General features: G+C 41.0%; 1 protein-coding gene across 4 annotated transcripts; it reads right to left on the bottom strand.

The window, feature by feature from the left end:
• Positions 1 to 1,419: 1,419 nt before the first annotated feature.
• si:dkey-93h22.8 (uncharacterized protein LOC449943 homolog) lies at positions 1,420 to 21,913 on the bottom strand. Of its 4 annotated transcripts, none has more exons than XM_060941025.1 (12): positions 21,795 to 21,913; positions 16,262 to 16,387; positions 15,860 to 16,006; positions 15,641 to 15,712; positions 12,869 to 14,315; positions 8,784 to 8,834; positions 7,327 to 7,930; positions 6,684 to 6,875; positions 6,533 to 6,599; positions 6,316 to 6,437; positions 5,793 to 5,944; positions 1,420 to 1,830 (listed from the first exon to the last, which is right to left on the bottom strand). In XM_060941025.1, the coding sequence occupies exons 1-12, from the start codon at positions 21,897 to 21,899 to the stop codon at positions 1,730 to 1,732; spliced, it is 3,186 nt and encodes a 1,061-aa protein (XP_060797008.1). In that variant the 5' UTR covers positions 21,900 to 21,913; the 3' UTR covers positions 1,420 to 1,729. The 4 variants fall into 4 exon arrangements, with proteins under 4 accessions (XP_060797008.1, XP_060797007.1, XP_060797010.1 ...); XM_060941024.1 differs by lacking the exon at positions 21,795 to 21,913 and adding an exon at positions 17,165 to 18,031; XM_060941027.1 differs by lacking the exon at positions 21,795 to 21,913 and adding an exon at positions 16,837 to 17,026.
• Between the last annotated feature and the right edge of the window lie 491 nt (positions 21,914 to 22,404).

Below are 22,404 nucleotides of genomic sequence, written 5' to 3' on the forward strand. Positions count from 1 at the left end.
AAATAATCTGACACCAATGAAAAATGTATGAAACCAAAGTTTTTTAAATTCCAAATGTGAAAATACAATGGTAAAGAACAATAAAAACAATAAAAAACAAAATAAATAAGCCCTCAGGCCCCGACTCTCAGGGGGGCCCCAAGCAGTTGCCTGCCTTGCCTGTTCACAAGCTGCACGTCTGGTGGCAGGGGCAAGTAATAACTCTGAGATAACACTGAGAAGAAACCTTTGGACTCAAAAAAGAACCTATCCTCTAAGGAGTGACAAAGACTAGCATGATTATCAGTTATTACTCATCTACAATTGTATACAATAAAGTTAAACGATATCGAGTATCAGGGTCTTTAAGATTACAACAGTAGTTTTTTGGTACAAGTCTGCAATATCAAAGTGAGAGGATTCTTCTTTCCGTTAGGGGTCGCCACAGCAGATAATGTCCCTCCATCTCCTCCTGTCCTCCGTATCTTTTTCTGTAGCACCAACCGTCCTCATGTCCTCCTTCACCACAACCATGAATCTCATCTTTGCTCTTCCTCTTTTCCTTCTACGTGGCAACTCCATCTCCAGCATTCTTTCTCCAATATACCCTGGATCTCTCCTCTGTACATGTCCAAACCATCTCAATCTCATCTCTCTCACTTTGCCTCTAAGCCGTCCTACATGTGCTGTCCCTCTAACATACTCGTTTCTCATCCTGTCCAATTTTGTCACTCCCAGTGAAAATCTCAGCATCTTCAACTCCACTACCTCCAGTTCAGCCTCCTGTATTTGTCAGTGCCACTGCCTCCAAATCATACATCATCACTGCTCTTTCTACTGCCTTGTACACTTTCCCTTTCATTCTTGTTGGCAACCTGTCACAAAATCACTCCTGACACTCTCCTCCATCCATTCCAACCTGCTTACACGCTCTTCCTCACTTCTCTTCTACACTCGCCATTACTTTGTACATTACTGTTTTGGGTTTTTTTTTTTAGATTACCCATTGAAATAGCATGACACTTGGGTATAAACTTAGTTTATCACAAGTTAGTCACAAGCAGAAAAACTCCAAGTAGAATTAGTATCGGGATGACCGTTATGTCTGGAAAGTGAGAGAAGCCACAACAGCAGAATTGTGTCAGGATCAGACACCAGCATCGCATGACAGTGAGCCAAACCAGACAATGCTCAAGGTGGGTAACTTTGCTCATGTTTCAGATTCATTGCTTAACTATTTAAATAAATGGCTACTTGATAATCACTCATGGGTGGGATAGGCTACAAACTACAAATCATTCTGAGAGAAAATAACTAACCAAATGTGGAGAGGATTTTGTAATTTTTCTAAACAAAGCCCAACAAACGATCCACAGAACAAATGATGTTCAAACATTTTTTTTTTTAATTCAAAATAAAACAGCCACCTTTTTCATTCAAATTTAGAAAAAATGACTTTCTAATGATAGGGCTATTATTGAAGTCTACACTTAAATTATGATTCTTTTTTTAAGATATCCTTTAATGCTTTTCTGTTTTTATAAACTTCAGAAGTTTTTCTGTTATACACACTTCAACAGAAGGTTTTTTAAAACTTCAATTTAAAATAAGAACGCTACATATTAAGTTACATTTCATGTCAGTGTAAGTGCAAGCTCTTTGGGAGTTCTGAGGTAATTGCTTCGTTTGTGTCCAACATGATCCACCCCCCTTTTCGGTCTATCCCTTTATCGTCCTGGAGGACTCTGTGCTACGTCTTCAGCCCTCGCTGGGCTTGCTTCAGCAGACTGTCAAAGTCAAGTGTGTTATCTTTACTCCTTCTTGGGCCTGTGTCCGCGTCACGGTTGGAATCTGACGAACAGAAGAAGAACCCTAAGTATTAGTCTTACACTGTGTGGAGCAATAATCAAAAGACAAGTCCCTGTGAATTAGCTGTTACTATAGAAACAGTAATGTATTAGAACAAGCACAAACATAAACCTGTGATTTTCATTATTGCCATCATTAATCTCAGAGCTGCTGTCATCTAAAATTTCAACACCTTATGAACGATCAGAGTCGAGAATTCAAAAGTGCTATTGTATAAACACAATTATTCTATCCACATTCACTGGATATGAGCAATCGCATGGTCTGACTGGCTACTCTACTACTAGGCTATCAGCTATGAGTATATCAGCTATGAGTAGAGAAAAACAAAAATGGCAATATCAAATTCAATATCATATCAGTATCAATATCAAAGCTCATAGGCAACGGTTTTAATTTTATGCACATTTGAAACTTTACATGTTAAAAAACCCTCTGTAATTTTCTTCTGGTCCCAAGAAGTATTGTTAATAAATAATAATTAAAATAAGTTAGCACGGATCGTGGTGAATTTCTGTTCGGCGATTTTCGTGACCACTCGGCGCGTGACATCATTTAAGACAAACAAACCGCTTGAGTTGAGTCCACTTCCGTTTATTTCCATTGCGGTTCGGCTTGAGTGCAGACGTGCGCTCAAGAATTTCCAAAGAAAAACCATGCCTTATTGTTGTGCAGTGAACTGTAACAACGGGACCGGTTCAGGAATAAGTTTTTACCTTTTTCCAAGAGAGGAGAAGAGGCAGAGAGAGTGGATTGGCTTTTTCCAGAAGAGGAGAAGAGGCGGAGCAAGAGGACTGGCTTTTTCCAAAAAAGGAGAAAAGGCGGAGAGAGAGGGTTGGGTTTTTCCGAAAGAGGAGATGAGGCGGAGAGAGTGGATTGTGCGCGTGAAACAAAATCAAGCAGTCAAAGAAGAAACAGACCAGCAACGCTCAAGCAAAAAGGAGAAGATTGGAGGTAAACATGTTTACTTTTGCTTGCAATTGACAAGTCAAGAATCCTGAGGGATCCTGTACAATCATTGTGGAAATGAGACAAAGGGATATTTCCTCGCTTATAGTAGGCTATAAATAGTATAATGCCGCGGATGGCAGACTAATGTGGCCTACCGGCGCACTGTCAAGTAATCATTCCCTATATCCACTAGGGAGGGCGGTTTAATTATTCTTCAAAAGGGCTCTTATTTAGTATTACAACAAAAGGATAAATCGTTTGGGCACGAGTCTCGTTGAGGTCCAGCGTCACCGCGATCAGAGTCAGCCGAGTCGCTGTCCGATTCTGAGGCTACATGGTCAAACCAGTGAGCCACATTCACCGATTGCTTCACAACGGCTGTAGGTTCATACACATATGGTTTCACCTCTCGATATTTAATTTGGAGATTTCCTACTTCAAAATCACTATCAGACATTTTACACAACCTCTCACGACCAAAGTCCGTACACGTGTGCTCGGTTCACAAGTAAACACAGAACTGCTCCCGGTCTGTTTGGCTTAAATGACGTCACGACGACGGTCCCCTGGCGCTGAAAGTGTGCATAAGTGAGATGTAAACAAACCTTTGGAAATTGGGCAAAACAGTATATTTTAACCGTTTTATTCAATTTTAGGGTGCAAATTAGACACTAGGAAAATTGAATTCGCTTTTTGGGTCGTTCTTCTAGACAATAAAGTTGATATTCTACGTTTCACCTCCGACCATTGCCTATGACCTTTAAAAGAAGCAGAAATAGCTAAAAGAATATAGTTGTCCCCCCCAATATTGCCTGTTCCCCACTCCAGCTCAGTTAGTGGCAGTAATGCACCTTTAAGTTGGTTTGCTAACCTCCAAAAACTCCTAAACAACAACAAAATGGCGGAGTGTGTTGCTCAACCAACCAAGGACGAAATAAAAACTACTTGAAAACAACCCCGCCTCCCCAAAAAAGCAAAAAATATGGAATAAAAGTATTTGATGGTCAGAACATCTGTTTTTATTTTTCAAGAATTATCGCATTTTTCACAAATTGCTACTGTCATTTCGAGGGTTTGCTTCCATTCTAAGCAGAAATTATTTTGCCAGATGTTTTGTATAAAGTTTTTATTTATCGAATTTGCAAAAAATAAAAAATGCTCCATTTCTCAAAATCCAGTGAATGTGGATAGAATGAAACAGTTACTTCACTCAATCTCATCGTACATGGCTTATAGCCAACATGTACGGCTTGATTTCGTGGAATAACTTACAGTGGTGCTTGAAAGTTTGTGAACCCTTTAAAATTTTCTATATTTCTGCATAAATATGACCTAAAACATCATCAGATTTTCACACAAGTCCTAAAAATAGATAAAGAGAACCCAGTTAAACAAATGAGACAAAAATATTATACTTGGTCATTTATTTATTGAGAAAAATGATCCAATATTACATATATGTGAGTGGCAAAAGTATATGAACCTCAAGGATTAGCAGTTAATTTGAAGGTGAAATTAGAGTCAGGTGTTTTCAATCAGTGGGATGACAATCAGGTGTGAGTGGGCACCCTGTTTTATTTAAAGAACAGGGATCTATCAAAGTCTGATCTTCACAACACACATTTGTGGAAGTGGATCATGGCACGAACAAAGGAGATTTCTGAGGACCTCAGAAAAAGTGTTGTTGATGTTCATCAGGCTGGAAAAGGTTACAAAGCCATCTCTAAAGAGTTTGGACTCCACCAATCCACAGTCAGACAGATTGTGTACAAATGGAGGAAATTCATGACCATTGTTACTCTCCCCAGGAGTGGTCAACCAACAAAGATCACTTCAAGAGCAAGGCGTGTAATAGTCAGCAAGGTCATAAAGGACCCCAGGCTAACTTCTAAGCAACTGAAGGCCTCTCTCACATTGGTTAATGTTAATGTTCATGAGTCCAGCATCAGGATAACACAGAACAACAATGGTGTGCATGTCAGGGTTGCAAGGAGAAAGCCACTGCTCTCTAAAAACAACATTGCTGCTTGTCTGCAGTTTGCTAAAGATCACGTGGACAAGCCAGAAGGCTATTGGAAAAATATTTTGTGGACGGATGAGACCAAAATAGAACTTTTTGGTTTAAATGAGAAGCATCATGTTTGGAGAAAAGAAAACACTGCATTCCAGCATAAGAACCTTATCCCATCTGTGAAACATGGTGGTGGTAGTATCGTGGTTTGGGCCTATTTTGCTGCATCTGGGCCAGGACAGCTTGCCATCATTGATGGAACAATGAATTCTGAATTATGCCAGCGAATGCTAAAGGAAAATGTCAGGACATCTGTCCATGAACTGAATCTCAAGAGAAGGTGGGTCATGCAGCAAGACAACAACCCTAAGCACACAGGTTGTTCTACCAAAGAATGGTTAAAGAAGAATAAATTTAATGTTTTGGAATGGCCAAGTCAAAGTCCTGACTTTAATCCAATCAAAATGTTGTGGAAGGACCTGAAGTGAGCAGTTCATGTGAGGAAACCCACCAACATCCTAGAGTTGAAGCTGTTCTGTATGGAGGAATGGGCTAAAATTCCTCCAAGCCGGTGTGCAGGACTGATCAACAGTTACCGGAAACGTTTAGTTGCAGTTATTGCTGCACAAGGGGGTCACACCAGATACTGAAAGCAAAGGTTCACATACTTTTGCCACTCACAGATATGTAATATCGGATCATTTTCCTCAATAAATAAATGACCAAGTATAATATTTTTGTCTCATTTGTTTAACTGGGTTCTCTTTATCTACTTTTAGGACTTGTGTGAAAATCTGATGATGTTTTAGGTCATATTTATGCAGAAATATAGAAAATTCTAAAGGGTTCACAAACTTTCAAGCACCACTGTAAATACACTGCAAGTTAAATGTCAGGAATCGTGACATTCCTATTTATTTAGCTAAGCTTGTTAAATCTATAAAAACACATTTCTAAATAGCACAAGAGATTGAACACAAACCTAAATCCATGTAGTTTGACTGGCAGAACTGTCGTCTCCCACCAAAGCAAATATCGAACGGGAGCTCGTCTGGCTGCCTCAACTTTTTCCCTTTCTCTATGGCAGCGAAAGCATCGTCTGTGTTGTAATACGTAACAAACCCATAGTTGTCTCTATAAATGGAAAATGTGGGAAGAAAAATAAAGAGAACATCAAATATAGGCAAAAATTATTATATATAGAAATGTATGAATCTCCTAGAAACTCCATTTTGTTCAGTGCCCCACCGTCTCATACCATGTTCTTACTTTGTAATTACAACTTTCCCCACCCTCCCTGTTCCACTGACACTGTTGTACATACAGGCCTTGATTGAGAGGAGGAAAATATTTTTTTTTTTAATTTGAACCACACCATTTCCTACAGTAGCATTTATGGAAGCCAAGTGGTGTGGACTGGACAGAAGGTTGCAGAATCTGATGCAAATTCTATGTTAGTATGGCATTATATGACAAGGCCTCAGAGGTTAATGTATACATCTTACCCATGACTCCTAAAGTGCACGGTGCAATCCTCAATCTTCCCAAACAGTGCAAAGCGCTCCCTGAGCTCATCCTTGGTCATAGTGCCACGTATTCGTCCCACGTACACCACCCTGCGTTCTTCCTGTGATCATAGAATTATTGCAGGGAAAGACAGGAGGAGTCATACACATATTACCACACATTCTGTGCAAGCAGCTTTTATCGGTTATTACTTACAATGGCTTTCTGCTTGGCCACCCTGCAAGCATCTTCCCCTCGGCTTAGATGATAGTGTTCCCTCTGCCTGCAAGTTCACCAGAATAAAGTGGTGTTAAAGAGAAGCACGGTGTTAGAAATGGAGGACAAATCACAACGTGCTTATGCCGACCTCTTCCAGCTCCTCCACTTCTGTCTCCAGTCTGGCTGTGGAGAGAAGGAGCGGGACCGTGAGCGACTGAAGGATCTGGATCGTGAGCGACGGTAACGGCATCGACGTCCTCGGATCGGAGAGGGGGACAGCGACCGTGAACTGGAGCGAGACGAGGAGCTTGAGCTGCTCTCCGAGTGCCGTGATCTGTATCTTTATTTAAAAATAAATAAATAAATTAAAAAAAAAGAACATACACCCATGATGCAAATGTGTTAGACAAACAGCGTTTCAAATCCGGGACTATTAATGGCCATGTGACCACTTGCTACAACTACTGGAAGCAGATCTCTATTAGCTGAAACTGCTGGCTGCAACAGAAGCATTCAAATAAAAACATCCAGTACAAAATAATTAATATGCAAAATAAACTAGTTCTGGAGTGAATTATTTTACTCCTGACAACAGGTGGTGCACCTTTTTTTGACCGATACCCTGTTTATTTTGAACTGTACCATCGTGGGCTGGTGTAGATTGAGCATAAATTTACAACTATATGAAATTGTGAATGTTTAAGCCTATGTTTATTTATATTTAAGACAATTTTTTTTTTTTACTTATTAATGCCATAAATTAAGACTTTTTAAGGACTTCCTCTCTTTACCTCTTTCTGGGGGGTGAACATGAAGAAGCTGATGAAGAGCAGGAAGAAGAACGGGAGGATGACACTGAACTGGAGTCAGAATGATGGTACCTCCCACGGTAATGCCTCCTCCTCCTCGCCCTTCCCCTGGCTGGAGGACTCGGGGAACATGAACAGCGTGAACACCTTGCTGCTTCTGCATATTCACCCGTTCTTCTGGCCTCCAACCGGCAGGGGGAGCTCTCTGGAGACAGCAGAACAGAGCCAGAGAGACGCTCTGGCTCACAGCAAGTCCTGTTATCCATGGGCATATGGCTCATATGATTCCTTGATTCTTTAGATCTGTTGTGCATATAAACATTAGAAAGTGCTCTCTTTCTGCCCAGTTTGAATTCCTGAGTGCCACAGTAGTCATGGTCTATAAACGCTAGAAACAGGCTCGGGGCAGGGATGGAGGATGAGGATTGGGGCTTTGACTGAATTTTATTGGGGGGCAGTGGCTTAGGTTCAATGATTTGGATGGTTTTGCTGGGAGATGGTTTGATGGCTTCGTGTTGCTTTGCTTTCAGAGTAGGTGTTAAGGGCTTCCAGATCTGATGCGGAGGAGTGGCAGGAGGCGTGAGTCCTGGAGACGTACAAAAAAAAAAAAAAAAAAGGTAAGTGATTTTGTTCTTTGTCTCAGTCACAACCAAAGGGTCAAACCAAATCCTGCGTCACTCGTACATTTTGTTCATTAGACTCTTGGCTCCCTTTCAGATGGTGTAGAGAAACAGTTACTACTAACGTCTGGACTGGAGCGATCCAGGGATGACTGAATAGTTCGTAGGACGTCTACTGTCAGTTGGAACTACATCTTTTTGTCCCTTCATTCCTCTACACGTCAGAGCTTCGGATAAAAAGTCTCTCTTATTGCCGTTATTTAATAATGACAATTATATCAGCTCAAAAATGCTGAATACGAGCAAACACCCGCTTCAATCTACAATACAGATATTAGAATCCAATCCTTTTTTCACTTAAATTTTCAGCGAGACAGTTGTTTGACTCACTACAAATGTTCTCTATTGACCCCTTCACCTCTCCAATGGGACTCGATTTCCAAACCGTATAATCACTACCATGACAACTTCTTATCTTTGTTGCCTGAAAACAGGAGGTAATTTGCCACGGTTATGAGCTCTGCTTTCCCTAAGCTATTAAGTCATTAAAGAATCATTGCAGGCAAGATTATTGCAGGGTGGAAATTGAACACAACTTTTTTTTCGCAGTTGAATTACGATTTAATGACTGGTTTTACAGCATTAGAGAGAAATTGAGTGCTGGTATAGATGCTTACATTCTGCAGTAAATACTGCAGGCATAAAGGGTGAAGTATTTTGTGTATAACACGCAATACCATTAATATGCCACGCACAAAAGGCAAACAGTATCAACATAATTTATTTTCATTAAGGCTTCTGGACACTTGTAGAACTTACCCTGCGTTTCAAATTGCTCCAGAAGACTGGTTACATCAGTAGCCTCTATTCCTAAGGACAAAAGAACAAAGGATGCATGTACATAATGTCTGCTTCTACTCTTCATTTGACTTTGGACTACTTTATTGAAACTCTTTGCTTATCAAAATGGGCATTTGTTTTGACATTTTCATAATGGTCAGGCCTTAATGCCTAGGAACATGATGAGTGCGCACATTATATACAACCCCGATTCCAAAAAAAGTTGGGACAAAGTACAAATTGTAAATAAAAACGGAATGCAACGATGTGGAAGTTTCAAAATTCCATATTTTATTCAGAACATAGATGACATATCAAATGTTTAAACTGAGAAAACGTATCATTTAAAGGAACAGTCCACCGTATTTCCATAATGAAATATGCTCTTATCTGAATTGAGACGAGCTGCTCCGTACCTATCCGAGCTTTGCGCGACCTCCCAGTTAGTCAGACGCAGTCCGACGCGCTGTCACTCCTGTTAGCAATGTAGCTAGACTCAGTATGGCCAACGGTATTTTTGGGGGCTGTAGTTAGATGTGACCAAACTCTTCTGCGTTTTTCCTGTTTACATAGGTTTATATGACCAGTGATATGAAACAAGTTCAGTTACACAAATTGAAACGTAGCGATTTTCTATGCTATGGAAAGTCCGCACTATAATGACAGGCGTACTAACACCTTCTGCGCGCTTCGGCAGCGCATTGATACGGAGCTCAGATATCAATGCGCTGCCGAAGCGCGCAGAAGGTGTTAGTACGCCTGTCATTATAGTGCGGACTTTCCATAGCATAGAAAATCGCTACGTTTCAATTTGTGTAACTGAACTTGTTTCATGTCACTGGTCATATAAACCTATGTAAACAGGAAAAACGCGGAAGAGTTTGGTCAGATCTAACTACAGCCCCAAAAAATACCGTTGGCCATACTGAGCCTAGCTACATTGCTAACAGGAGTGACAGCGCGTCGGACTGCGTCTGACTAACTGGGAGGTCGCGCAAAGCTCGGATAGGTACGGAGCAGCTCGTCTCAATTCAGGTAAGAGCATATTTCATTATGGAAATACGGTGGACTGTTCCTTTAAAGAGAAAAATTAGGTGATTTTAAATTTCATGACAACACCACATCTCAAAAAAGTTGGGACAAGGCCATGTTTACCACTGTGAGACATCCCCTTTTCTTTTCACAACAGTCTGTAAAAGTCTGGGGACTGAGGAGACAAGTTGCTCAAGTTTAGGGATAGGAATGTTAACCCATTCTTGTCTAATGTAGGATTCTAGTTGCTCAACTGTCTTAGGTCTTTTTTGTCGTATCTTCCGTTTTATGATGCGCCAAATGTTTTCTATGGGTGAAAGATCTGGACTGCAGGCTGGCCAGTTCAGTACCCGGACCCTTCTTCTACGCAGCCATGATGCTGTAATTGATGCAGTATGTGGTTTGGCATTGTCATGTTGGAAAATGCAAGATCTTCCCTGAAAGAGATGTCGTCTGGATGGGAGCATATGTTGCTCTAGAACCTGGATATACCTTTCAACATTGATGGTGTCTTTCAAGATGTGTAAGCTGCCCATGCCACACGTACTAATGCAACCCCATACCATCAGAGATGCAGGCTTCTGAACTGAGCGCTGAGAACAACTTGGGTCGTCCTTCTCCTCTTTAGTCCGAATGACACGGTGTCCCTGATTCCCATAAAGAACTTCAAATTTTGATTCGTCTGACCACAGAACAGTTTCCACTTTGCCACAGTCCATTTTAAATGAGCCTTGGCCCAGAGAAGACGTCTGCGCTTCTGGATCATGTTTAGATACGGCTTCTTCTTTGAACTATAGAGTTTTAGCTGGCAACGGCGGATGGCACGGTGAATTGTGTTCACAGATAATGTTCTCTGGAAATATTCCTGAGCCCATTTTGTGATTTCCAATACAGAAGCATGCCTGTATGTGATGCAGTGCCGTCTAAGGGCCCGAAGATCACGGGCACCCAGTATGGTTTTCCAGCCTTGACCCTTACGCACAGAGATTCTTCCAGATTCTCTGAATCTTTTGATGATATTATGCACTGTAGATGATGATATGTTCAAACTCTTTGCAATTTTACACTGTCGAACTCCTTTCTGATATTGCTCCACTATTTGTCGGCACAGAATTAGGGGGATTGGTGATCCTCTTCCCATCTTCACTTCTGAGAGCTGCTGCCACTCCAAGATGCTCTTTTTATACCCAGTCATGTTAATGACCTATTGCCAATTGACCTAATGAGTTGCAATTTGGTCCTCCAGCTGTTCCTTTTTTGTACCTTTAACTTTTCCACCTCTTATTGCCCCTGTCCCAACTTTTTTGAGATGTGTTGCTGTCATGAAATTTCAAATGAACCAATATTTGGCATGACATTTCAAAATGTCTCCCTTTCGACATTTGATATGTTGTCTATGTTCTATTGTGAATACAATATCAGTTTCTGAGATTTGTAAATTATTGCATTAAGTTTTTATTTACAATTTGTACTTTGTCCCAACTTCTTTAGAATTGGGGTTGTATGTTGGCTGAAGTGCCCTTGAGTCAGGCTTGTAGTACTCAAGTCCAGGACTCGGACTCGAGTCCGACTCGTGCCCTAATTTTAAGGACTCATGACTCGACTTGAGCACTGATGACTCAGACTTGTGCATTAACTGCATTAGGACTCGTAAATTAGAGATGAGGACTTGGATTTTTCTTTATTTTTTGTAACATGCCATAATAATTTGCCATAAAATATTTATATCTACATTATTTTTCGTACCAATTTCATGCAAGTGTGTCACACCTGCGCGCCTTGGCGCGTGGATCAGGTAGACTCTCAGGTGCACTCTGGACAGTGCATGTGCCAAGCAGACTCTCTTGTGCGTGCCGTAAACGACTCGCACCCGCACAGGATTAAGGCACAATCAGCGCACCTATATAAAAACTGTGAAAACACACTTACTTTGTGAAGTATTGAGTTGCGTTGCTGACACATTACCGAGCCTTATTTCCTTGTTTGGTTTCCTGATCCCTGATTTCCTATTCCTCATCTTTGATTCTGCCGAGTCTACGATAGCCTGTTTGTGCCTCGCTCAACCTGTTGCCTGTTTCACTGTTTTATGATTTTGTCTGCTGTTCTGGATCGTTTACCTGTCTTCACTTGTATTAATAAACACACCTTCTGCACTTACATCCGTCTCCCGACCATCTCTGACAGAATACTTCACACTCCCTGACAAACAGAATGCACAATCACCTGTTCATACACCATGTTCAGGAACAAACTAATGTTAATGGCACTAAAACAGCCACCGTCAAATGGCGCAATTGGAGTCTTGTTCTCGGCCTCGACTTAAATTTTTTTTTAATGACTTGAACTTGAACACTGGGGACTCGAGACTGGACTCGGACTCGAGGTTTAGTGACTCGACTACAACACTGCCTTAAGCAAGGCACCTAACCCCAACTGCTCCCCAGGCTGCTGTGGGTATGTTGTACATCACTCTGGATAACAGCGTCTGCTAAATGCCATTAATGTAATGTAATGCAATGATATTAGCTAGAATTATGAGCTCTCAAATAGTTTTAGAAATATTAGAAAATCATTGACACTCATGATGTTACTTGTAGTGTATGAGATCCAATCATAGTGACTTTTAGAGCATGGCAAAAAAAAAAGGGGGTGTTGACTGGCTGAATTTGAGACATGTGAGAGGTCAGCCAAGATTATACATCATTTTAACTCTGTGGTCAAACATGAAGAGGCTGTGTATTTATGCTTATAGATGTATGATGCTTATGAAGTTGTGAGGGAAGAAAAAAAAAAAAAAGAGGCAACATCGTGGAATTATGGGCAGTTCCACATTTATGAAAACAGTGATTTGGTCTTTGAGGTAAATTTCTCACAAATTATAATGCATGCTTTACAGTATATCTACTCCAAAGTGTACACTTGGTACTAATGCTTTGAAATGAAACCAAAAGCTTCTGAGTGAACATCCAAGCTAGGGGTTTGTCCACCCCTTATTAGACCATCACACTGGACTATACATCTACTTAAATTACCTATTTCTCCAGTAGATTCTTGACTTTTCTCCTCTGCAGAGTGGTTGGTCACTGGTATCTGCACTTGAGGTAGACATCCCCGAGACGCTTGCAGTGGTATAACAGGTGAGGATGGCGCAGAAATGTTGGATTTAACAATGCCAGAAATTGTCAGGGAACACTTTGCGTGCTCAACTTTAGCACCTAGGGAATCCATAGGTGAAACCCTTATGGGCTGTTCCTGAACGACAGAATTGGGTAGTTTCTGAATATCTGGGTTCGGCATTGCTGCAGGAGGGTTCAGGTGTGTCTGGTTAGCCTGGGACTTTCCAATTTCCTGTTGTGTAACCTTTTGTTCCTCAGATAGTGGTGCTAAGATCTTTGCATCTGGCTGGAGGGACACTATTACAGGGTTTGGTGGGTCAACAGCTAGCACAGGCTTTCTGACTAATGCATTTCGTTTGGTGAGCGATTTCAGGGGCAGGTGAAGGTTTCTTCTAGACTTGGCCACTGCTCCTGGAGTTGAGGTCTTGGTGTTAGAAGATGGAGTTTGAACATTAACCTGAGATGAATTGTAATCTGGTACACAAGGAATGGGAGGGAGCTCTTTAGGGGTCTCGGATACTGAAGGCCACTTGGTTCTGTAGTCTGTTTTTCTCTCTTCCTTTGGGAGCGTCTTCTGTCGGAGGAGACGGTACTCCTGAAGGCTGAGTGTTTTGAGTTTTGTACTGCCATTTTGAGAAGGCGTCTTCTTTGCTACCTCAGTCGAGTTCCCACTTAAAGCTGAGGTTTCGGAATCACAATCTGCTATTTTGAGGTCTGCTGAGGACGAGGCATCTGGGAGATCATCTTCAACCTGGTACACGTGAATAGATGTCAAGTCAGGTGCAAATCTCACTTTCTTCTTTATTCTCCCAGGATGACCTGCTTTAGCAAGGACTCTCGGAGGAGCAGCAGCAGCGTTCTCCTCCTCCTTTTGTTCCTCACATTTGGGCAAGCATGTCTTCAGCATGTCCTCCTGATGCACCTTGGAGTTATGAATAGCACTGGATACTGCAAAACTTTGTGGATTGGGAACCATCTGCTCTGCCCCCAGATCAGAGGGAGTGCTAGCCACAGGCATGCCCAAAGGTGTCTCCTCTGTGTCGTCATCACCCACAACATCCACAAACACATCCTCCTCCTGGGGCTCCTCCACATCCCTGAGACGTTCTCTCTTATCCACAGCTACCCTGAGGCTATATGGATGCATGTGCCTGACCAAATCCACCAGTGATATAGTTACAAATCCATCCTGATGCTCGTCCTGACACATTTCTGGGTCAGACTCGATGCGGAAGATCCTCACAGGGCGTTTCCTGGTCTCACTGAAGTCCTCCTCCTCACCATCACTTCTCTGTATGGTGCCCATCCGGGTCCTGCGATGGAGCCTCGGTCTCAATTGCCTATCTGAATGCAGGCCCTCTGCCTGTTCAAAATCAAATGCAGTACAACTTAACCATCTACAGTGCACAAGTTAAAGGAACAGTTTAGCTTTTCCATAATATTCCATTTACCCCAACTGTAAATCAACCAACCAACCAAGACATGTTGGGTGTCTGATATCTGTGTCTACAGTTTTGCACTGGAGTTAAGAGGCTACATATGCAACCATTAATATGTTTTAATTGCAGATACGTTCTCAGGAACGTCACACAGACTTGCTGATGTGCAATCGTACTGTAATCTATACACATGAACAAAACTTCACCTTGGAGTTGAACACTGCTGGAATTTGTGCTGGACTTTGTGTAGATAATATAGTAATATTATTATAATATAATAACACCACATGGTACATTTGCAATAAGTGGGAAATCGTATCAGAGTTTTCTTTCTGTTGTTATTTCTATGAGATCTTAAACCTTAAAGCATATACGCAGAGCCATGGCCTCACTTCCGTTTATAAACGCCTTGAGACTTCAAGAATGGCACAGGAATAGTTTTAAGCGTTAACAATAAATCTAATATAGTAATTTTTACAATTCAAGTGATTTATATTGGTAGCAGTCTGAGTGAATGACCTTGACGTCCGTAACGTCACAGCAGGAAGTCTATCGGTCTCATCGCCATTTCCGCTATACTCAAACACAGAGCTGACTGCAACTCCAATCCTCCATTTTGAGCTAATGCCACATAGATGTATTGGTGCACCCACCAGCAACATGACAGAAGGTGGATTTACGTTGCACTTATGGTCCAAGAATGTTCAAACTGCAAAGATTTGGACGCGTTTTGTGAGAAGTTCACAGGCACATTGGGCACCTATGAAGTGGTCTCTCCTCTGCTCTGCACATTTTACAGAGGACTCGTACAAAACCTCTGATCTATTGACGTGCGTTGGCTATAAGCCCGTATTGAAAGAGGGTGCAGTATCAACAATTAAAGAAAACTATTTATTTATTTATTTATTTATTTTTTAAAAAAGCAAAGTTCAGTTGCACCAGTCCTCCCGGAGTGAGCCAAGGGTTGTTGCTAAAACCCGGGATGGCCTCGGCCTTAAAACTGGTTACCGCTGTGACGTCACGCACTCAGGGCTGGCTTGCTCAGCAGGGCAGCTCCAATGCCAAATTTGCGGTTGATTTTAATATATTTTTTTATTCCCATTTATGCAGCATACAAGAGTCAAGGATGGAGATACTATTCACTCAGAAATTTAGTTAAAAATAAAGGTTCTGCGTATCTGCTTTAAAATGGATAGTGACGACGAACCATACACTAGATGAACAAAATGAACAGGAAGCACGTTCTTACTTTGGATTTTGAGGGTGTGAAGGGTCTAGTGACCTGAGAAGCTGTTTCTCTGTCCACACAATGCAACCTCACCTGTCATGGAGACACAGAAACAATTCAAAATAAATAAATAATTCTAGAATACTGAAACATTTAACTGTCAAAGGCACACATAATTACATTCAACAAATTTAGCAAAAAAAAAAAAATCAAATACAATGGAATAGTTAGAAATCTTACTCTGGATTCTTGACACCTTTGACTAAAAAGTTTTGAGTCAGGAAGTGTGTCAAAGGGTGACAGGGTGTCTTCGATCACAGTGTCCAGCATCTCAGAGAAAGCAGATAGCAGCGATGCTTCGCTTTCTTCATCTATCTGGATCTTTGCCTAAAACACATTAGTGTCAGTCAAACATTTAACAAGTTATATATTATATACATTATTAATCCAAATAATGAATTTGCCACCAATTGAAAAAAAAAGTCAATTTGAACATGACTGAAAGCTGAATTACAGCCTTGCATAGGTAAGGAATGGTCACCTGTCACTACTATAAACACATTAAAAGCCCAAAAATGATGGCTAGGGTTTTTTTTTTTGTGCTAAACTATAACTGCAAAAAAAAAAAGTCTCTTTCCACACCTCTTCAGCAGAAGAATCTCCAAAGATGGACAAAATGGAAGGTTCTAGGCTGCTATGAAAGGTGCTTGATGTATTGCCCAAAGCATCATCAGTAAATTCAAGGGTATGGCTTTTTGGAGATCCAACCTTCACAAAAATGGAAACGATTAGCACAAAGTAAAATCCTAACAACCAGTGCGAATTAAACTGGACAATATACAGTATTAGTATAAATACAGAGATGATTATAGAAAATCGCGCGCGCTGATTGGTCGAGACATTCAGACTATTTCTTGATAATCACTTCGAGCGACTCGGCAACATGGCGGCCAATCGCTTTGTCACCGTAAGTGAGGAAGAATGACAAATTATGAAAGAAAATGCTGTTCCTAAAAGCACTAAAGATGCTACGAAGTTTGGTCTAAAACTATTCAAAGGTAAGGTGGAATCGTGATTTATTTTATCCGTTTCAAAACAAAGTATTTGATGTGACTCGTTGTAGATAAGTGACACGTCTACACGCGCCTTTATCACATCTGCATGCTGCTTTTGAAGATTAAAATACATTTCTTAATACTTTTTTAAAAAATAATTACCTGTGTATAAACCAATTATCCACCTCAGGCTCAGTGAATATTGATGAATAATAACCTCAACTTCAGCGAACAATTGTTAAATAGAGATGCTGTGGTAAATGATATCACTATATACTTTTCTGAGAAGCATCACTGATAACTATTTTTATCTTTAACATTTTACAAATTAATTTAACTCCTTTTCACTTTTTTAAGTAATAATAATAATAAAGTTAAATTTATATAGCGCCTTTCAAGAAACCCAAGGACGCTTTACAATTATAGACAAGGGAAAAAAAGTAAATAAATAAAAAATAAAAATAAATAAATAATAAAAAGTAAAGTCCACCAAGTAGGGGTCAGGATGTAATTCCAGTGGTGTAGCAGCCACAGTCCCACCAAAAGGCGCACGAAAACAAGTCCCACATCTCCAGCACCGCCGCAACATCGCTCGAACACCACGCCATGGATCCACAAAGCGAGCAGAGAAGCTCCGCCATGCAAAGCGCTGGTATGTCCAAACCGCCTGCACAGCCGCCGCGACACCACCGAGCAACATCGCTCAGAACATCATGCCAAGCATTAAAGCACAGAGCGCTGGACAACCACAATGTAAAATGAGCAACGAGCTCACTGCAGTCCACAGCTGGGAGCACAGGCATCACCCACAGCGAACCAAGGCCTGGAGGGAACCGACGCCCAAAACTGGGTCCGGAGCTACACCACCACCGGCGGACAAAACACTCAAACAAACATCAAACTACACAAACACACAGAAAAAATAAATAAATAAAATGAAAATAGAAAAATAAAGATAAAAAAGCTCTGGTAGAAAATAAAACATTAAACCAGGTTCTTTTTTTTTTAAATTCAACACTACTGCGTTGCTGGTGTTTTCTGATCACAATACACATCATGTATTACTCAGGACTGGTTGTATCACAACACGCAGCTCTACCTTTAATCGAGGAGCCACCACACCCAATCCATCCCGGACATTACATCTCTAACTCGCCTACTTCCTGTTCCTTGCCCAAGACTACATTTTGTTCTAGTTTTTGCACAATCGTTTGAGCTTTTGCCTGTCTTAATTTGACTCAATTTAGATTGTTTTTAAAAGATTCTCTACTTGCAACTACATGACCCTGAGATCATGACAGGTTTTATTGCGTACTCAACTAAAAACACGTTGCTATAATGCTGACATTAGAAACCTTTTTAGTCACATTCATTTAAATCTGCTCAGTTTTGCCGAAGTCACTGGTAACACAGTGAACCAAGGTGTGACAATGGAAACCTGGAAAGATATGGCTGACAAAATGCTTCCCCAAAAATATACAACACAAAATTTAAAACACTGCTTCTGAAAAAAACAAAAAACTTGCATTTCCTGCCTGAGAGTCATGCAAGAAAATACCAGACTTTTTGGGCACATTTCCAAATTTTTATATGTTTTCCACGTACTACATTCAGTATCTTGCTAATTTTAGGAAATGTTTGGAAAACATAAAATGTGTTATGCCTGAGGAAGACTATATCAAATAAGGGAATTTCTAGAGACACAACGTGCAGACTTTTGTATATTGGTCTTACTTTTACAATGGAGTTCCATATCCATCTCTACACTTATTCTTAAATGACATTCCTCCAGGTCTGGAAAATGAATGGCTTTAAACTCCACACTTTTCCAGACCTATGGAAGAATCCTACGTCTCTTAAACTGCAACGACCTTAAAAACAAGAGCAGCTATGCGGATTGATCATTTGAACGTGCATCAAGTCGCAATTCTGACTTCCCCGAGTCATAAATCCTTTTAGAGGTGCAACAGCTTAGTACAAGAAAAGCAGGTTGTGTAGCTTAACGAATAACTGCTGACACAACTGTCTGCGATTAACATAATGTCAACAGGATGTTAAATATCACTGACTGTGCGACACCTTGAGTACTAATGAAACAAGAACCTCCACGTATACGTTACTGTACCTATCAAACGCTTCCTCTGTTGGTGTAATATTTACTACAGTTTATACCACAGCACTGTTGAATTCACAGTTCTGACTGGTCAGACGACGTTGATTAATTTGCTATTACAGCAGCTCAGAGAGTGTTTCCAGCTGCAAGGCAAATCACAGGTTTATATTAATGCACTTGTTCTATTACAACATTTGTATTGTAGCAACTCAGTCACAGGGGCTTATACAGCAGACACACCACATAGAAGGAGTCTCCAGTGTCAACACTTTCTAAGGGTAATACCAGGATCAGACTATGCGAATTCAGTGCGAGTTTGACAATTTTGCTGTGGCTGACAAATTTCCAACGTTGGGCTTGAAGATGAATGTCAGGAACAAACAAACCAGCCTTGTAGTGTGGCATAATTGCAGAACAGTGATGTGGCGTCTGGGACGTCCTACAATAAAAGTCTAGCATGTCAGAACTTTTGGTATTTCTTGCCTAGTTTGACACCTCCTAAGACGTGTTCCTTGGTAGCCATGACTGATAATTTCTTGGCCCTCGTCCATGACGACATAATGATTGTACAGAGTGAAACACACTGCGTTGTCAGTCTCCCAATAAAACGCAGCAAGAATTTATAGCACTGTGGTTGCCTAAACTGGTATGATGACCATCTTGAAAGACAAAAAAAAAAAATCAAGTAGTCTGATCCCAGAATAAGAGGAATAAAACAGTTCAGGACATGCTGCTGGAAAATGATCCAATTTTGAGAGGCAACAGTAACTCTGCTTTGCAATGAACACCACCACGCCATCTTCTGGTTGATTATTTTTTCATAGCTTTTCTATAACAGCACACTGTGAACTCTGAGGGTTTTATTCTTTACACGATGACTAATTGATACAGACTATTTATTTATAAAAAGAAAAGCGCAGAATGTGAATATCGAAATTTAGATGTGCTACAAGTCTATGAAGGCTTTTTTCCAATAAATTAAAAAGTGACAAACATTTTTAATTCACTATTTGGAGTATTTAAAATTTAACTAACAAGAAGTGCTCGATTATGATGCTCAAAAATCATTCATGAAATGGACGAAATGCAGGTGTCAGGTAGTGGATGGGCGGCACGGCGGTGTAGTGGTTAGTGCTGTCGCCTCACAACAAGAAGGTTCTGGGTTCGAGCCCAGCAGCCGACGGGGGGCTTTCTGTGTGGAGTTTGCATGTTCTCCCCGCGTCAGTGTGGGTTTCCTCCGGGTGCTCCGGTTTCCCCCACAGTTCAAAAACATACAGTTCGGTTAACGTGGGGCGGCCTTGGGCTGAAGTGCCCTTGAGCAAGGTACTTGACCTCTGACTGCTCTCCGAGCGATGTAGTATGGCTGCCCACTGCTCTGGGTGTGTGCACTACTTCAGATGGGTTAAAAGTGCATATTCTGGACCAATTTTGTGGGGGGTTTTTATATGAAAGCATGTCCCTTTACACACTCGTCCAGAAGGGTAATTTTGCACAAGCTCATCTGTCTACAGCAGAAAAAAAATAAAACGCGTCTGGAAAAATCCCAAGGGAGTCTGGAGCCAGAATCGTGACGTTACCTGCGGAAGCGCCAGCAGGCTGCGCGAGCTTTGCACGGTTTCAGTGCACAGCCTGTGTAGACCAAGCACTCCCATTTCTCTCTCACTGTCCAGTCTTTTGGAAAACGATGAGTACTAATCCTATCAAGATTGGTGTTGCTACACCCTCCTACGATACATCTGTTAACCATTTTAATAATTACGCGATAACGTTGAAGAAATTTGCAGAAAACCACCAGGTCGTTTTCTCATAAACAAACCAGCGCTGACGTAGGATTCAGAAGGAGGCGTCCCACATGTGACGTCACGAAAATCAATGTTTCCTGGGAAATCCAAATGCCAAGTTTTTTTCAGAGGCGGACCAATTCGCCTCAAATGGCTTGATTTCAACTGAATTTTGCCGGTATTGCGCAAGGTAAAAAAAAAATTGCACAAAATGCAGAATGTTACAAATATCTGACCAAAGTTTAATATAAAATAGGAGAATTACATTGATCTTGCTCCTGAATTTACCCGCGATATGCACTTTAAATGCAGAGGATGAATCTCACTGATTCATCATATAAAGATTATACGAAACACATTCTCGGAAAACAAAGTACATGATTTATAACTTGAACATTTCCTAATTCCACAGGTCACTTTATACTCTTGCATTTTATTATATTTTTGCTGCTGCATAATTTAAATTTAATACACTTCATATTTAATTCCGTTCTGAGCCAAATTGCAACGAAATTTCGTTCTATGTACACTTGTTGCATACTGAATGACAATAAATGTTGTCCAAGCGTACCTTAGGGGTACAATGGCTTGTCACTGGGGCAGGACCCTCTACAGTAAGGTACAATTTAGATACTGTTTGGGACCACATATGTACCTTTTTGTCCCTATAAAAGGTACACATTTCAAGTTACCTTGAAGTCTAGACCTAGGGGGTACATTTGTGTAGATTGTATTTTGGGGGACAGAAACTGACTCCTCCTGTAACTGCACAGAATGCATACATTTATGGTCCCAAATGACTCACTGATCAGGTGTCAGGACTCCCGTGAGTCATTTAGATGCTGTATTTGTTATAAATGAGAATATAAAAGAATCCTGGGGTGTACATTGTGTGAAGCCAGTTCACCTGTGTCCTGCTCCTTTCACTAACAAACACACGGCTACACCTTTCCGGTTTGATATGTGACGCCACCTTGCCATATCTCACCTTTCGTTACTACAATACCCACCTCTCTGACTTTCACTACTCGTTAATACACAAATTATTTTTAAAAAATCCTCAATTTGAACATGACAGTCACACTACTGAGTTGAGTTTTCCTAGAAGTTAAAGTCCACGTGGCCCACGTCCACGTTTAGACCGAGACACAACATTAACACGCACTAACAGCCATAACATCAACATCCTACCAAACACATCACTATGACTTAAAATTGACTCGAACCTGATCGCCTTGGAAAGTTTCTGGTGCTGCGAACTCGGTAAAACCGGTGTTTAAATTCCTCCGTGTGTCGCCATTCGGCGCCGCCATCTTGAAATTCACCCACATGTAGCGACTTAATTTTTTCTCTACCTGCATTCAGAGAAATTCCACCTTCTCTCTTCGGAGTTCGAACTCACGAGCCGGCTGCCGATTGGACAGCGTCAGTGTCAGTTGAATGTATTGATTACGAATGGGCTTTTAGCCAATCATAAAGAAGGAGGTGGGATTTATATGAAGTTGGGTAGGAAAAGAAGAATGAAAGAGCACGAGGACCTGTGGGTCGTTATGATGACACGTGGTATGAGTTTACCCGGGAAAAAAAAAAAGAAGATAAGTGCTGGGTATGAGAACATTTTGTAAGTTAGTCTAATTGTAGAACGGTGCATTTCACACAGTCCACTGGTATTGCTCTGTGAATGAAGGGTTTATTTAACTGTGTACGCATGTATAAGACGCCGATATTAAACAAAAAGGTGTAAATTGTTGTAACAGGATAGTTCAGGGTGACACCTAGTGGCCGAACTCCACTATACAATACAGAACTGGTGGAGTTCTGGTGGAGAATGCAATT

This window comes from Neoarius graeffei, chromosome 15 (genome assembly GCF_027579695.1).
Source record: "Neoarius graeffei isolate fNeoGra1 chromosome 15, fNeoGra1.pri, whole genome shotgun sequence".
Taxonomy (NCBI): Eukaryota; Metazoa; Chordata; class Actinopteri; order Siluriformes; family Ariidae; genus Neoarius; species Neoarius graeffei.